The sequence below is a fragment of the Equus asinus genome, chromosome 10 (assembly GCF_041296235.1).
Source record: "Equus asinus isolate D_3611 breed Donkey chromosome 10, EquAss-T2T_v2, whole genome shotgun sequence".
In the NCBI taxonomy this organism is placed as follows: Eukaryota; Metazoa; Chordata; class Mammalia; order Perissodactyla; family Equidae; genus Equus; species Equus asinus.
The window spans coordinates 21,385,709-21,404,488 of NC_091799.1; the positions used below are offsets into that span (position 1 = coordinate 21,385,709).

Consider the following 18,780-nt stretch of genomic DNA (forward strand, 5'->3'; position numbering starts at 1 on the left):
TCAGTTTTATCCAAACCTTTGGACTTCTCCAATTTCATAGTTAAAAGTTTTCTAATTGTTGCCTTTTATTTCCTCAATTGTGGCTTTTTATTATCTTTTCGATGACAGGGAATGCAAAGGCTATTTTAGCCTGAGGTTTCTGATGACCATCTCTTGACAAATCCAGATGTGACCTGTCATACCTTGACAAACCACAGTTTTCTCAATTTTGTTTGATGAGATGTAGGCTTAATGCTCCTCAGACCCATAAAGCATCTGAAAGATAAAAGCTGTCAAACACTCTGGAGCTCCATCTCCTATAAAAATGACTGTGCATCAATAGAGACAAACTCAGCAATATTTAGTTCAGAGTCAGGTAGTATTCATTTCAGGTTTTCTCGCTCAATAAAATTGTGATATTCTGTATAAGAGAAATGTAAGTTTTTGTTCTCTTTGCTCAGTTAATGTATATTGATTGTTTTCCTTTATAAATGATAAATATGGGAGGCTTAACTAAATTGTGTTCTCTAATGTAAATACTTCAGTGTGATTTTTTCTAGCAGAGAGGCTCCATTTTTCTTCCAGATTTTAATATCTGAGTTTAATTCCTATTGTTTTTTGGTAACCCTTACGGATAGCAGGTAGGTCTAAAATGAGACCTTTATAGAAATGATATCATGTCATTCCAACAACAGTCCTAGAAGATCGATTTGTCCTCATTTTACAGAATGGCCCATCTACTCAGAGAGATGGAATAACCTGCCCAAGGTCTGCTCCTAGATGGGGGAGATGGATATGCAAGTAGGTCACTATGATGGGGTGTCAGAGGAAGGGAGGCTTTGGCTTCAGAAAAGGGAGAGACATCCAGGAATTACACCTCCAAATGAATCTTAGCTGTCTCAAAGTGCTTGCCTTGGGGACCAGATTATGATTTGGAGCCACCTCTCAAACTGTTGTCAGAATCCTTCTATGGGAACTGTCACAAGAGCCAGAGGAATATTGTTAAGAATATCCATCCCACTGAGGGAGTTTGAGAATTCTCATAAAGAGCCAAAAAGATAGTCTGAGCCAAATCTGGTGGATAAGGTGGCTGGTGGAGCTGAGTAATACTGTTTTGGGTAAAAAAATAAATCTTGATTATATACTAATTAGAGGAGCTTCTTGTGTAGCTTGTAAATAGCTCAAAGACTACCAAGAGGCTTATTGACATCATCCATGGACTAAGCGTGTAGAACACCCTTATTTAGATTTGTACTAGATGTTTTATAGAGGAGGTCCCCAATTCTCCCCCATACCCTTTAAAAAGTTTTTTAAGTTAACCTTTTTGAGCCACCTACTATGTGCCAGGCACTGTTCCAATTATATATTTTTTTTTTTTAGTTCTTGCAGCAACTCTAGGAGCTAGTTGGTTTTATTCTTCTTCTGCAGATGAGAATATTGGCACTTGGAAAGTTGAAGTACCCTGTCTAAGATGACCAGCAGAGATCAAATTAAAGCCCACTTCTCTTGGCTCCAAGCCAACCCCCTTCTTACTACCTCATACTGTCTCCCAAGTAACTCTCCGTTTGTCATGAGTTCCCCTTGACACTTGTACACAGAGAAATATTCTTAGTATGATTCTGTCGACCACAGATCTGAAATCACAGAAAGAACTTCAGCCTGGCCATTGCCTTTGAATGCACATCTAAGCTTTTTACTTCAGATTTAGTGAGCAGTTTCTCTCTGCCTGGCACAACTCTTGGCTCCAGGGAAACAGAAGGCCAATATGTGAATTTCTAACTGGCACACTCCCCCTATTAACTGAAGCCCCATTTCCACGAGCGCTGTTCAGATTCAGCCCACTCTGTCCACGCGTGGTGTTAGACTCGGGTATCCCCCAGCCCCACCTGTGCTGGTCTCCTGCTGTGAGCACAGCCTTGGCGAGTACCTGGGGGCTTGTCTTCCCTAACTCACTGTGGCTTCAGATTTCATGTACTGCAGTTCCTTCTAGGCCCTGTGCATCTTGGCCCTAATTGTCTTTTCTGTAATTTAGCGGTACTGCAAGAAGTTTTGAAAACTAGGAATATCCGGTCAAATGATGATAAAGGCAAGTTACTTTCCAAAGGAACTTATATTTGTTTTATTCTGCAGGTGCTTTTTAAAACAAGTTCTTAGGAAGGAAACACACTTTAGTGGCAAGACTATCACCTAATTAATTGAGCCTCCACACCTAATGATTGGTGTGGTACCCATAACTCTAAAAAGAATTAGTACTATTCTGATATTACCTCATTTAGAGAAGGAAAAAAACGCTAAACTAATATCTGTCGGTTTCTTCCCAACTAAGTAGACAAAAATTAGTCCCAGAGAATGTGGGCCTCAGGCAGGACCTGGACACTGGCGGCCTGGAGAGTGGTGGGTGATACTTCTCTCTCCCCCAGCGCCCTCAGGTCTGGCTCCTAGTGTGTGCTTCACTGTTGGAGTAAAGGGATGGATACCTTCCCAATCCTGTCCCACCCACTGCCACTAATAGCATCTGTTGACTTAGCACCACCTGGTCTAGTGATCTAAGAAGGGCCAGCTTGTAGACTACAGAACTTTTCAGCTTTAACTTCATTTTTACTTCTTTCCTGAGAACTCCACCTGATCATGTCTATGCCAGCCTGTGTAATGGGTTGGGTACCTGAATGATGTGTGTAAAGCTTTCCTAGCTGTTCTGGACTAGAAATAGCTAATCCTGTTTGCTTATCTGCGGCCCTTGAAGCAGAGATGAGAATGGCAGTTTAAGAAGGTTTGAAATGCTGGACCAGGGCCAGGGTCTCTTTGCCTGCACACTCCACTCTGCATGTTCCAGCCGGAGGAACAAACTGCATTATTTTGTTTCAAACTGTGCTCAAGGGAAGCCAAGACCTTGTAGCTGGAAACTTACCAAACAGAGAATTCGAAGACTAAATTTAGTGTTCTATTGAAAAAAATAAAATATATCAAACATTTTGTTTGTTCATCTTTTATATGTTAAAAAAGAGATTAACCTAGTTCACACTAACAACCTCAGAAGAGTATTCAAAGAAGTGAGAAGAAAACTAATCCTTTTGGTGAAGAGGGAAATCCTTAACAAAATGTAGTGAAGTGGCATGAAATGCAGACTCTGCAGCCAAACTTTCAAACAGCATAGCTTCTCTAATCTCCATCACATAAAATTTTATTGTGGCTCAGAGAATATTAAAAACTGTTAGAAATAAATGAAAGGACCTTCCATTGGCAGGAAGTAGGAGAAAAGATTGGTATGTTTTAGTTATGTGGTTTTTCTCTGGTTTTTAAATATAAATACAATTAACTGCTTTTTGAACTATGTTCTTCATTTAATTATGTGTGAGTTTTCTCTTGTTCATGTTAAACTGTAGAATGAAGAACCTTGAGATGTTGTAGAGACTATGGAATATAGTCAGTATCAACAGCTTCATTTGTGATGCTTTAAAAATTGCTGCAACTTCAACCCGCCACGGTCTCGCTACTAGTTCTCACCTTCCTCTCCTGCCTCTTCTCCCATTGCTTCAGCAAGCATTGAGCACCTGTTTTGGACCAGACACAGGATTCAGGTTGCTAGTGATTCCCAAGTGCTGATCCATGGGTTACTTGTGTTAGAATCACCCTGAGAACTTGTTAAAAATTCAGGTTCTTGGGTACTACCTCCAGATGTTCTGGTTCAAAAGGTCTAGCATGGAACCACAGAGTGTGTTTTTTAAGGTTCCCCAAATGATTGATACACAGCCAGATTCAGAAACAGTGAATAATAGACAGTTCTCTAAGATAAAAACAGTATTTATTCTTTGATTATTGTTATTTTGCATCATTAGACTCATTTTCATTTTGAGACTACATAATAGAGGCTAATTAAGTTTGTTTAGAAGACACGAACACAGACTAGCACTAAAAAATTGTTTGTTTCCATGTTTCTCTTTGGGAGAGCTTCGATTTTGGCATTGGCTGGTCTAGAACAGGACAGAGCTAAGTATAATCTATTTACGCTCTCAGTAATATTGGACGCTGATGCAGTCCACCAGTGTAATTTTGGGTGCATGTATATAAATAGCTCTAGAAGTGAGGTTTCTTTTTAGCCATTGAGAACATGGCAGAGAATCTTGTTTATTATTTTAGTAGTATGGTCAATTTGTGAAATAAATTGTATATTTCTTAAATTATAAGACTGATAGCTTCTTTTTTATGTAACTTTTATGAATCAAATCTCTACCAAAAAACACTAATGAGTGATATTCAGGTCACTGACATCTTAATATACTTGAAAAGCTCTAAATGGCACCCACACTGACAGACATCTATGTGGATTTTATTAAAAAAATTGGAGCATCTACTATGTACTAAGTTGGCGAGAACAAAGACTCATAATTTCCTCTGGTTTCTGTGGTCACTTTGGTAGTGTGATATGAGATTAGGCCCTGCAGTCAGGGGTTGGTTACAGATCTTATGAAAATTCACATTTTTTCTCTTCTGCTATCTTGATAGCTACACAGTCTATCAGCCAGATAATTCAGACAGCCCTGCTGGTGGTTTCTTTTCCCAAGAAAGAGGACAGCAGGGCTGGAGGAGAGAGCACCAGAATTCAAGTCGCAATGGTTTTGTTCAATTCCTACTTGTGTATTTAATCCTCTCTGTGCTATTCCTAGCCATATGGCTTTAGGCTGCTTACTTGACCTCTCTGAGTCTCTCTGTCCTCTTTTATAAAAATGGCGATTGTATTAATACCCACCCAGTGTTGTTGAAAGGATTCAATGGTCATAGATATGAAAGCAGGTAGGCCAGTCCTGGGCACATACTCCTCATTCAGTAAATGTTGACTCTGAATTTCACCTTTGCGGGCAGAAAACCCTGATCTGACTTATGGAAGCAAAGAGGGCGATAGAGATCCTGGAAGAGTTCTGAAGATTTAATTAGTACAACTGGTGATAGTGAATGGTGAATGAATCCAAGCAACAGAGAATGGTCATGGCAACTCGAATGAGGTTTTCCATATCTACCCACTTCTCATTAGTCACATAGTCATTGACTAAATTGTCATTTCTTGTTCCAGTCTCCACAGTTATCACTGCATAGAGCTTGAGTGGCCTAAGAAGCTGCTGTGTTCACCTGACCCAGTGTTACCATCTGACCAGCCTCTCAGGGAGGAGGACTAACAGCTTCTCATCTTCATCCTTCCTGGCTCTGCTCTGATGCCCCTCTCTCTCTGGGAAGCCAGCCTGATTCTTGCCCCAGGCAGAATTAATGATTCCTTCTTTATGTGCTAACACACTTGAACCTCTATTATAGAGCTTCTTTCATAATGCTTTTGTGTTGAAGTTGATTGTTTGCATTTTGATCTTTCTCTCTCTATTTTAAATTGCTTGAGGGCATGGGGTGTACACATAGTGGATACTTAGTAATTGTCAGATTGATACAGAGCATAGCACAGAGGCAGTTTCCTGTGAGCTAAGAGCACAGACTCAGGAGCTAGACTCCCTGGGTTCCTATCCTAGCTCTGCCATTAGCTCTGTGACCTTGCACTAAGTCCTTAACATCTAGGAACCTTAGTTTCCTCATCTCTAAAATGGGGACAATAATGCTATCTACCTTAGAAGGCTGTTGTAAAGATAAAATGAGTTAAATATATGTGGAGCACTTAGAACAGTGCTAGGCAGATAGTAAATGCCTGAGTTAAATGGTCATGGTGGAGGCTCTATTATAGCTTTAATCTTTCTGAGGTTACTATCACTTTCTAAGGTTGGATGTGCTTGTACAAAACTCTACAGGGGAGCTTCTTTTTTTCTGCCCCCCCACCCCCATGCCTTCAAACCTAATAACTTCTACCACCTGAAGGTTCTTTAGTTTCTTCTCTATGTATTGACACCTGACAGGTACTCATGATCCCATGTTCAGTTATGTTTTCTTTCTTTTAAAAAAATGTGATCATTAAAACAATAGTGTAAATTAGCTAAATATAAATTATGATCTTAGAAGTATTTTCAAAAAAATATAGATATCCACTTATCCTCGACTTGCTGTGGCAAACGGATTTCTTCTCGAGCGCCAGTGTGGATCCATTGACAATGGTTCATGTTCAGAGGGATCCTCAGGCCATGTCCTGACTCCACGACTGGTTAGTAATGTCTGTCATAGGCACAAAATGGAGGAGTGACAGCACCTTGCTGTCCCTGTATTTAAATAAATTGTTATCAATCCAAATGTAACTCTGCCTTTTTGTTTTTCATCTTAAAAAAGTCTAGGGGCCAGCCCTGTGGTGTAGTGGTTGGGTGCACATGCTTTGCTTTGGCAGCCTGGGGTTCACAGATTCAGATGCCAGGCACAGACCTATACACCACTCATCAGGCCATGCTGCGGCAGCATCCCACATACAAAAAATAGAGGAAGATTGGCACAGATGTTAGCTCAAGGAGAATCTCCCTCAAGCAAAAAGAGGGAGGTTGGCAACAGATGTTAGCTCAGGGCTAATCTTTCTCACCAAAAGAAAAAAAAGTCTACACTTTCCTCACTCATAGTGCTATGGGCTTATTTATACTGTATTTTGTAATTTGGCATACCATTGTTTCTGCCTCTGCCTCGGTAGCCAAAGCTTTTCTCTGGCACTTTCAGTTGCTTTGATGTTTTGAAGTGTCACATCTTGGCTTGAAAGTTTGTTGCCCTGGTTAATAACTTACTGTAATTATTCTAGCTAGTAGGTAGCTTTAAAAAAAAGAAAAAGGAAATAGAGAAGTGATTGAGTAGGTGGGCAGGTGATTGCTGAGAAAGCTTCCTCTTGACTGGATGACCTGTTTCTTAATGGAAGACACTCAGCTCCATGTTGGTGTGTTGGTTTTTTGTGGGGATTCCCCTCCGCGCCCCCCCCCCCCCCGCCGCCGCTTCCTTTTCCCCAGAGGATAGTGGAGAAGCAAGGGGTAGGATGAGTTCCACCCAACTAAAAGAAAAACTACCTGAAGAAAGATTGCGCCCTTCCGAAAAAAATAAAGGAGCATTACATTTTGACCTCTAAGAAAAACAGGACCTCCTTTGTTCTTTTCCTTCTTTCCACGCGCACGTCTGGCATCTGTCTAGAGCAGGTGAAGGTCTTGGATTTCTGAGGCTTTCTAAGTTGTCTTTCTGCTAAAGCATCTTTGATAGCTTCTTAAAGCCAACTCTACCCTCACTAAATATAGTAAACACAATGTGAACATAGCTGAACCATTTATAATTAAAGATTTTTCTTATGCCCTTAGAAGGGTTGAGTAGGTTAACTTTCAGAGTCCCTGCAGATTTTACTTAAAACTCTGCTGATCTTGTAGTGGGTTTTCCATTTGATAATAAGTAAAAATTAAAAACAAACAAAATCTGCAACACTGTTTGAATCATGGCACCATTTATTTCCTGATAACTACAAAGATGGTTTATAATTAAATAAAAGAGTCCAGTTCTTAAATTGAGAAAGCTAACAACTTCTACAAGACACACATTTTCTACTACTCTTCTACATAGGATGATTATTGGTTGAAATGAGTGGACTTAAAAATGACTCATCTTCAACGTTAGCAATCTGGTACTCTTTCTATACTCTTTGTCTTATCAATTTCCTGATGTTTGGGTTCAGAGGAGAAATCCAAATGCCTCTAACCGTGTGATGAAGCAGGTGTCAGTTTGATCTTTTAACTTTCCGAGTTCTAAGATGTGAAGAATGACTGTGACCACCTGATGTTTTCCTCTGTTAGCTTTTAGAACTTGAAATCTCAATACCGTTTAGAAATTTACAACTTCTAGTGGTGATCTATTAAGCAATTGAAATATGTTAAATGTCTGATGATCTTGCCTACCATTCCTCATGATGTTAAGCTAGGCATTCTAACGTTCTCCAAACATTTACTCAGCACCTGCTCTGTGTCAAGCATAGTAAGAGATAAGGAGAGGAGATTGAATGTGGTCTCTGTCCTTGAGGAGCTCACATCTTTAGTCTCGTGCCCCTGGTCTCCTAAGATCATCTACCTCTGAAACCTTCAGAGTGTCAGGGGCCAAGCACAGAGGAAGGCTGTGCCCTCCACAGTCAGGTGATGGAGATGGGTGGCTGAAAGGTGGTGGTTCCTAGATAGCACATGAATTCCAGGTGGGCCTCTGGGGCTGCAGAGATAAGAAAGCAAGACCAGCTTTGAGGTGGATCCTGTTTTACTTACGCTTAGTCAGTATGGCTGAAAAGGGTGAGCTGGGGCAGAGGAGGAGCATTCTTCATGTCAAAGGATGGCAATTCCCCTAGATCATAAGTTGTCAAAGCTGGAAGAGGGCTCAGGAATTGTGTGGTCCAGCCTCTTGTTTTCCGTATAGGGGAAATTGAGACCCAGGAGACAAAGTGGCTTGCTCAGATCAAAAAGAGAGTTAGTGGAAACTCCATGCAAGTATGTGAAATAGAACATGACAGAAAGCCAGACTTTCAAGTCTGTGTGCCAAATTGAGATGTAAACCTTTCCCTTTGACTATCAATCATTACTTCATTGTTTAGAATTTCCTGTGGATTAAAGACAGTATAACACCTTAGTTAAATGTAACTAATCCCCAGGAAATGATCAGGTCCATGTTTGTTTTAAAAATCATTATTTTTTGTTAATTGGTATTTTGCCCTAGATATTTGGTCATCTGAGAGCAAGGCAAATGCATTTTTATGTAATTTGGCCTTGCTAACAGGGACAATATCTCATCGAGTTCATAATCCTCAGCACAGCATATGGGCACAGGGTAGGCACTCAAAACATTTTTTTAGTTAATTTATGCATTATGGAAACACAGAGGCCATTATAGTCTGACAGACCTGGATGTGAATCCTAGTTCTGTCACTTACTAGCTTTGTGGCGTTGGGGAGGTTATTTCACTTCTGAGACTGTTTCCTTATCTGTGACATGTGGTGGTGAGTGTCTATGTATATAAAGCCGTCTCCTCCCCCAATAAATAAAACAGTACTTTGCAAGATCTTAAACCCCCAATATAGTGCCTGGCCCACACACTGTTGGGATTCTTTCCTTCTTTCTTTCTTTTGTTTTTTTTTGAGAGGATTCTCTTAGCTGTAATCCATGTTAAATTGCAGAGCTACATTACGAATCAGCTGAGGCACTGGAATCTAAGATTGTGACAGTCTGGGCATTATTCTGAGAAATACCTTAAACTAAAAAAAAATGTGTCCTTGTGATTTTTCAAAGTCTATCATTGATTGATCTCCGTTCACGTCCTACCCCCACTACCTTCTCCCTTTCTCTCCCTTTGCCTCAAAGAAAACTAATGGAGCCATATAGAAAGCTCCAAGATAGAACTGACCTTGTGCACCTTTAATTGAGGACAGAATTTGCTGAAAGTGCTTCCAAAACCCCACCAGTGGTTTACTTTACAATCTGTGTCCTGGCTAGACTGGCTGTTGGCTGTATAATTTGTCTAGTTTTGTCTGGAGTCTTAGACTATTCAGCTGCTTCAGGGCAAAATCTTTTGGGGTGTCATTAAATAGGATTGATAATTGGCTTGTGATGAATATTCATTGTGACTAATGACTTTGGGCAAATTTTACACATACTATCTTTCTATTCTCCCACTGAGTGAGATTTTGATAGGATCATTTTCCTCAACTTGCACTTCAATTAAATATTCACAATACTCCTTTGTTGACTACAATCCAAATTGTATACTTTCATTACTTTTAAATTTTGTATTTTGTAAGGAATGAGCATAGGCCTTTAGGACCTTTATTTTTTTAATGGGGTTGGTTTTAGAGTTAGTTTTGAAATAAGCAGCTAATGATAATTTACAGGACATAATATGTTATTTCTGATTAGGCATAGATATATCGTAACATTTTCTTTGTGTGTCAACTTAACCACTATGCCTAAGGAACAATGCACAGTGTGCCATTAGTATTTTGGAAAAGAGCCAAACAATTCTCTTTTTTGTTTTTTGTTTGTTTTCTTAATCAAATGGGTAAATTTTACTTCAGTTGCAGAGATTTTGCTCTTAGAAAACCTTCAGTGAAAATGGTGATCAAGCACCATGAAAGTGTGATTCTTTTTTATTTGCTTGAGGAAGATTGTCGCTGAGCTAACATCTGTGCCAGTCTTCCTCTATTTTGTATGTGAGACGCCACCACAGCATGACTGAGGAGTGGTGTAGGTCCACACCTGGGATCTGAACCCATGAGCCCAGGCCACTGAAGCAGAGCGCACAGTACTTTAACCATTTGGCCATAGGGCTGCCCCACAGGAGTTTGATTTTTGTGAGGGATAAGTAATTTTAAAGCCTTGGCATTTAGCTTGGTAGGGTTTTTTGAGGCTAAGGAGACATGAAAAAAGCATTGTCTGAAGATATGATCTCCACCACTTTATTGCTTGAAACAGGGTTTTGGCTCAAACCAATTTAAGCTAAAAAGAGGAAGTAATCAAGTTCTCTCTCAACCAGGAACATTCTATTGAATGAGTTTTTCAAAGAGAATTACAAATGAATTCCTGTGATGATACCTTACTTTTGTATGGCCACTGTATAGATTTTAAAGTGCTTCTATTTATTTATTTGATGTGTTGTAGAGTTATAGAGTAGGCATATTATTGAATGGATGGATGAATGAATCCATTGACTTGATTTTCCAAAAGTGGCATATTTATGTGTCTAAGCTTGCCATTATTATTTTGGAATTTGAGCCCTATTCCCCACTCTGTGAGACTCATGAAAATGTTAGTCCAGTACTGTTAAAAGCCAAGCCCTTGACTCTTTATATTGTGATGTTCTAAGTAGAAATTTTTTTTACTTATTCAAGAAACATGGCATTATCTGGCACTTATAGAAAACATGGGCAATTTATAGAGAACATGCCACTGAGAAGATGGATAGGAAAAGAGAGACGGGGTCCTTCTTTACTTTACAGTGAGAGGACAAACATACAGAAAGCTATAGTCCCATTAGTAGTGGGGGCATATGCCCAGAGGAGCTATGCAGGGTTTTGCAGAGGAAGGTAGTGCTTGTACAAGGACCTGAAGGAGGAGGAGTTTGCTATGGATACAAATCTGGGCCAGTTAAGGGGATGAATGAAAAAGAGAGAAGGGAGGAAAAGGAGTGTATAACTATTCCTAAGTCTGCAAATGGTTTGATCCAAGGGTAAACTTGGAAAAGGCAGTATAGATTGTGGCTGGAGATGCTGCTCTACAGGTAGGCTGAGAGCTAATAGAGACGTGCCTGTTCCAGATGTGTCCCCAAAGCCTCCAAGTAGGATGTTACATGACTGCACATGCACTTGAGGAAGGGGATGTTGGCAGCTGGGGAAAGGACAGGCAGAACGAGCTGGGGCCCGAGGCCAGTGTAGCCCTCCAGCATGACTTCAGGGTGGAGTTGGAGTAAAACTGGTTCATTTTCCACTCACTCAGCACCAGCAAAGAATTTTTATCTCTTCTAACCCTGAAGAGATTAGTCATGTATAATATGACAGACAGCCTCTTTGTACGGAAACCTCCTGAAATGGATTGAGAAAAGATGGATTAAACCTACAAGCCTTGGCAGAGTCGCTGGGAACAGCTCTTGAGAGCTTGCTGGATCAGCTCCTGTTCATGGCACGTACCTGATTTAAAGAACAGGGTCTGGAGGGAAAAGGAGGGGAAAAAAGTAGTGGCCCTGGATTTAATACACAGCTCTCACAACTGTGAAACATCAGCAGAATATCCAATTTAAAGCTGTTCATGTTACACTAACCTCTGGGATTCTTTTAACTGAGCCTTGGCACGTCACTCTTTCGCCACGTAAATGTCCTTCTGTCAGCAAAGACCAGTTAACAGCTTCCAAAAGAAGCAAAGTCCTCATGGGAATAAGCTTCCCAGAAACCAAAGAAACATTAAAGAAAAAAGACAGAAAGAAACATGTGTTGTTGGCTTTCGTCACTTCAGAGCCATATCTCCAAAGGTGTTGGCTTTCTTCCTTCTTTCACTATATTGAATTTTGTAGCAATTTTATTCCATTATATCTTTGTTTGCTAAATTTTTATTAAATGAATTGTATCAAATACTGGTTATATGATGTGTCTAGCTCTTAAGAAAACAAAAGAGAATATGAAATAGGGACATGTCAAAAGAATAGGGAGAGGAAGGATTAACCAGTAAACAGTGCTGGGGCAATTGATTAACTATGTGGAAAAAATAAATTCTCACCTCACTCCTTAAACCTAAATTAATTCCAGATGGATTAAAGAGTTTAAGGCTGAGAAAAAATTTGGAAGACTGTCTTAGTATAAGAGCAGTGGAAACCATCATGAAGGAAAATATTTGCCTATGTAATTATTTAAACCTTCTCTTCGCCCAAAAATTCAAAGAAAATTAAATAAGAATAAATTATTTTCAAGAACATTAAGATACATTAAAGAACATAAAGGATACATTAGTATCCTTTGCATATCCAGTGTTTGCTTGTAAATTAATTAAAAAATACTAATACTCATTAGAAAATGTGGACTAAGAATGTGAATAGACAATTTACCTAAGAAATATAGTCAGCAAACATATGACAAGATGTTCAGCCTCAGTCATGATCAGAGAAATAAAAATAAAATGAAAATAGATCCATTTCTTAAAGCTAACTTGCTTAGCATTCTTAGTGCTGGTGAAATACACGGAGGCCAGGCATCCTAGTACATGACTGGCAGCATGTAAAGAGCTTCCATTCTTCATCTATTTATTATATTAATACATTAATTATGTTATTATATTTATTAAGTGCCTTAAAATATGTATAACCTTTGTCTCTGAGTTCTACATCTAGGAAACACATATAAAAATTATTGACCTGATCTGATTATATAATTTAATGGTAGAAGATGGTTAATTATAGTATAGGAAATTTGTTGAGTGTCATTAGAAAATGTTTTCTAAGAATATTTAAAGATAGGGGAAAATGCCAGCAAATAATGTTAACTTAAAGAAAGAGCAAGTGAACACTGTATTTACTGTAATCCTAATTTCATTAGAAAAGGAAATATAAGTGCATGTGTATGTAACACCCCAAAATGTTAAATTATCACTTTCTCCATTTTCTAATTTTTCTGTAGTCATTGTGCATTACCTTCATAATCAGGAGAAAAAATTAGATTTTTTTGAAAAGCAAGCTCTTGTTAAATTTGAATTAGGCTGATTGAGTTAACTTATAAGTTTGAACATGCTGTTAAGTATGTATTTAATTTTCTTGCTGAACTCAAATGGCAATGTCTCCTCGCTTTGTTAGCCCTGAGTCTCTGATTTGCTTCTGTTGCAGTTGACTGCCTGCATCCACGGCTCTGCCGCGATGCTCTACCCCATGTTCTGGCAGCACGTGTACATCCCCGTCCTGCCTCCGCATCTGCTGGACTACTGCTGGTAAGGCCACTGCTCACCCTGTCCTCTGCTTTTCCTTCTCCAGAAACTGACCAGGAATGTTATATCTGTAACTTGTAATGCAATTGGTGACTCTAAATTAAAAATACTAACTTCGGTATGATAGGAATTGTAGGCCACCTGATTGCACAGCCCTTTTGTTTCCAAACAACTTTTATGTATGTTGTGGCATTCTTAAGAGTTCAAGTGAATAGATAATATTTTTTCCATTTCTCAGTTTGGGGAAACAAAGCACCAAATAATTGTCTGATTTTTTTTTTCCTAAGACAAATTGGAAACTGGTGACGAGAACAATTGAGATCCTCCAGGTCTTCGAGTTTCAGCCATGCCCTGGCACATTCTGTAAGACTTGCTCTCAGCTGTGGTTTGGGAGCACAAGCCAGACTTCAAAACCTTCTGAAGTCTTTGGATGGGAATTTCACTGTCCAGTGAGGTGTGTTTTAGTGGAAGGGAGGAAGGAAAGGAGGAAGGTGGGCAGGCAGGCAGGTCGGCTTTAGAGTCAGCTCTACCACCTTGGCCAAGACGCTTGGCTTAAGACTTTTTCTCCTCATCTGCAAAATGAAGTTCTATACATAATTATATAAAGATGAAATGATATAACAGATGAAAGGGACACTATGTAGAAAAGCTGGCTCATGGGAGGAGGTCAGTTAATGTTTCTGCAGAATCATGGTCCTCATCACTATTTGTCTCTAATACATTACCAAAAAAGACTGCCTGTGTGACTGGTTTGGAACCATTTTCCTTATGAATAATTTCTTTCCCTAGTGTAATGTGATTAAAGACATTGTCTCCAGACAGCTGAGGTCAGCAGAAGTCGATAGGGGAGCATTATACATATGTAGGAAAAGGCACTGCACTGCCTGCCAGAAATTGGGAGCTTCAGGAGAAAGGGACCCATTTGAGGGGTCACAGCCCTGTTGCTTAAGAACACATGACTCAGGACATTTACCATCATTCAGAGTGATTGAGTCCAGGTCAGTCATAATTTTTGCTGGGATCTCCAGCCCATTTTGTAATCCTCCCACTGAAAAGGTTCCCCCAGGTAGTCAAATTGTCATGGGAGCTTAAAGGGACTCCACAGTACTCCTGATGTGAATGTGTTGGACTCACCCTCATTCCAAGAAGCCATGGGTTCAACAAAGATGTGGCTCAGGGCTGTCAAGTGAAAATCAGCAGCCCTCTCTCGTGCGTAGCACTAAGGGAATTGGCTCATTTTTCTCTTTATTATGTATCTTATCAAGGTGGGTCTTTTTATCCATGCCTTTCTCTCATGAGATTAAGGAGCACTTCCTCTGCTTAGACTTGCTGCTCCTTTTGAGCTTTTGAACCAACTATCTGGGGTTTTTTCCACTGTCACGTATCTCAAAGGAAAGGACCTATTTGCCATCCAGTAGTGTTTGTTGTTGTTTGAATGAAAGATTAGGGGGCTGGGCAGAGGCAGATTCTCACACTCAGAAAGGGAGAGGAAGGCAAGGGGAGCGAGAGAGGGAAAAGAAGAACAAAACACACACCCAAGGAAGGTGGAAGGGAGATAGTGAGGGGGACAGACAAAAGGTATGAATGGGACATATATCCCCTAGGACAGACTCACAGTGATACCCAGTCCCCTTAGCACAGAGAACCTGCTACCAGACCCCACCCTAACGTCCAGCACCCTCCCAGGCACATACCCCCACAGGCGTGCCCAACAGAGAGAGACACATACCCCCTTATACCTCACCCCAGACATGTGCCCTAAGGGAAAGCTGGGAGTTCTCCCTGTCTCCCTGGAAGAGACTCAGCTGTGTCTCTTGATGCTGTTCCAGATAGGAACACCCAGGGCCTTCTGTGTGCAGGGATTGGTGGAGTTGGGAGAGTCATTGTAGTCTCTCTGCCTCTCAGGTAGTACAACTTTAACTTTCCATCGTTTGGAAAGTTTTGATTGCTCAATTGTTAGCTACTTTAAAACCAGCTTATATTCCCAAAACCGTGGAGAAGAAGATGCTCTGTCAGTTGCATCGGTGATAATAGCTACCATTGTTGAACATCTCCTGTGCCCCAGTCACTGGACCGTCTCCTTTATATCTGTAATCTCACTTAAGTCTTCCAACAGCCCTGTAAGGCAGGTATTAGCTCCATTTCACAGGTCAGTATACAAAGACCCCAAGAGGTTTAGTAACTTGCCCTGGTATAGCTATTATGTACTGTATAATTACATTTTTATAAAAACAAACTATATGTATGTGTATAACAAAAATTAGATGTGTGTGTATACATAGATACTCACACACATACGTATGTATAGAGGGGCAGAAATCTGGAAGGAAATAAACCAAAATGTTAATAGGGATCTGTAATGGGGAGAAGGGAGAGGGATTCTGCATGATTTTTATTTTATTTTCCATATTTTCAAATGTTTCTACAATGAAAAAGTATAATTTTTATAGTTGAAAAGTTTTGTTTTGGTGGTGGCCTGGTGGTGCAGTGGTTGAGTTCACACAGTCTGCTTCGGCGGCCTGGGGTTTGCCAGTTTGAATCCTGAGTACGGGCCTACACACCACTTGGCAAGCTAAGCTGTGGCAGGTGTCCCACATATAAAGTAGGGGAAGATGGGCGCAGATGTTAGCTCATGGCCAGTCTTCCTCAGCAAAATAGGAGGATTGGCAGCAGATGTTAGCTCAGGACTAATCTTCCTCAAAAATAAATAAATAAATAAAAATAAAGGAAAGGTTTGTTTTTAAAAAGTCAGTATGTATTCTAGCCAGTTGTCCTTTCCAGCTGCCATCTCAGGTCTCAGCCCTCTCTTCTTTGCTTAGAGGATTGATTAGCTGTTTCTCTCTTTCCTGTGGAAGCTGATCCGAGATCTTCTTTTCGGCTTCCTCCCTAACTCTAGCCTTCTCTAGAGCTGTGTCACCAGCCTCAGCAAGAGCCGTGGTGCTGGCAGGGCTAACATAGACAGGGAGACTGGGCGAGAAAGCCTGCTGAGCCCTCCTCACCCCGAACCTCCACTCCCAAACTCCAAGTGCAGACGCTGTTGCAGAGCCTGAGTGGGTTTTGTAAGAGCCTGCATCCTGGACGTGTCTGTCTGCATGACAGCTGTCTCTGTCTTGGTCTCTTGTTTTCATGAAAGAACTTTTTGACATTTGACCAAAGGATGATTGCAGGCTGGTGGGGATTGGTCTCTGTTTATTAACTGCAAAATGTAAGAATGGTGAAATAAAAGGCCCCAAGAGATAAACCAGACCCTCTGTTCAAGGCTTGATGTGATCACCTTCAGCCTGCTACCCCTGCTTTGGTCAGAAACTACAAATGTCATGAAATTTGAGTCAATGCTAATAACTTCATTCTATTGTGCTTGGTGGCTTTCACCGCCATTGAGTTTAATCCTTGGTGGTAAGAGCCAGCAGGGATAACTAGCATTTTAAGTAAAGTGCTAGGAGCCTGAAACATGTAAATTTGAAGGAGATTTGTTCCTCTGCAGATGATTTAAATGTTAAGTATGTCCCCATGCAGGGGATACACGAAATGGAATCTGAAAACTATTATCTCCTGTAGAAATGAACTCTCAATTTACTCACTGCACAGGAAGGGCAGATTCTAGTCATTTTCACTGCCAGCAGGTGCCCTTTCTATGCATAATAGACTTCGCAAGTGTAATTAACACGTGAGGACCACTGCTGCCAGTTTTTCTTCAGGTACATGCTGCTAGGAGTTTTCAGGACAACAGTGTAGGCTGTAAGAGCTTTTTACATTGCACTTGAAGATGAGATGTTCATTGACTTCTAGACAAAGATGTGTTAAATGGGGCTGAGCCTAGACCCTGCTATTGGTATCATAGGTCATGGTCCTGGGGCCCAGAGACCCCAAGAGCTGTAATGCAGCCTTTGGTAGAACAGAGGTCAGTAGAGCAAAGCTCTGGGATGCAGTGAATAAATGGAAAATATGATGCTGAAAACCCCACAATTATGTGGAAGACTCTAATTGCACATTCACAAATACAACAACCAATTATCTGAGTTAACTTTAATTAGAGCTATAATCACAGATTTTAATTATCTGAATAAATCAGTTTAGTACAATGGTCTGCCCTAAATGTTTCCGTAATTGATTTTTTCATGTCCCTGCCCATTTTTGAAGAGGGCGATAGGGAAAGTGCCTGGGCTTTGGATTCAGAACCTGGATTCAAATCTCAGTTTCATCTCTTATTAGCTGTGTAATCATTAAAAATCTATTTTACCTCTCTGATCTGCCATTTCTTTTCTGTAAAATGGGTTTAATTTATCTACTTTGAAGAGTGGCTTCAGGAATTAGAGATATTGGTTGTCAGGTGGCACATAGGGGCCATTTAGTAAGTGGTGGTTCCTCCTAGCATGGTTATTATAAACATGGGACATGGATTTTGTTTTCCAGAAGGTTTAACTCACATCAGACGTTATTCTTGCTTCTGCTGCCTTGTGAGCTCAGGAAAAACTTTATAATTCATCTTCTCTTTTTACCCCTCAGATTGTTTTTATTTTGATTTTTTTTTTTATTTAACTTGAGTTATTGTATGGTTGTTTTCATTTGCAGCTGTGGCATAAGAATGAAAAGAAAAGAAACAAAAGCAGATGGCAGAGAAAACGAAAGGAGTAAGACATTTCCAGCCCTTATGAATATTTAAAAACATGTGCTGCTGGTTCCTTTCTACTTCAGATCTGTGCCATTCTCTTGACTTTGAAAGTGAAAATGAGAATGTTCCCTACCTTGACTGATGGCAGCACCGACCACAGCCAGTGTTGGGAGAGCCTTCCCATTTCTGGGACAAAAGGATTAACTTGCTGTTGAGAATCAGCATTCCATTCCATAATAATAATCACCATCTATTGAGTACAGTGTATGTGTCAAGCTCTTTATAGACATTATTACAAATCTTCAAAATCAATCTGTATGGTAAATATTATTGGCTCCATTGTATAGAGTAAGAAATTGAAGCTCTGAGAGGTTTAGTGACTTACCCACTATCACACAGCTAAGAAATGGTAGAACCTACACTTGAAATCCAAGGCCATTGATATGAAAGCTTTCCTTACTAATATCCTCCAGAGTGTTAGAGAATAAGTTGTACCCATCACCAAGATTTTGTGAAAAAATTCCTCATGGTCACTTCTTGATGACTTGCTAATTGTAGACTTATGTTATCCTTTATTAATTATTTATTTAATGGCAAATATTTATAGAGCACTTACTATGTACCAAGCACTATGCTAATAAATGTTGCTAATAAGTCCCAGTAGAGGCCATATGGTATTTCCCATGTAAGTTCCTTTTTCTCCATTACTCCTTCAGAACTAGTCCTAAATAAGGACCACAAATCAATTCCCAAATTGAATTGTGTATTTGGGTTATTCTGGACACTTGTTAACTTACCTTTGTGATAAAATATTTCCAAAAC

At 40.0% G+C, this 18,780-nt stretch overlaps 1 protein-coding gene across 13 annotated transcripts in view; it reads left to right on the forward strand.

Annotated features, from left to right (window-relative positions):
* Positions 1–18,780, forward strand: part of DENND1A (DENN domain containing 1A) — a 513,599-nt gene that overhangs the window by 265,958 nt on the left and 228,861 nt on the right. For all 13 annotated transcript variants that reach the window (XM_070518786.1, XM_070518780.1, XM_070518782.1 and 10 more), the window contains one exon: positions 13,249–13,349. In XM_070518786.1, the coding sequence (XP_070374887.1) occupies positions 13,249–13,349 (101 nt within the window). The remainder of the gene's footprint in view (positions 1–13,248; positions 13,350–18,780) is intronic.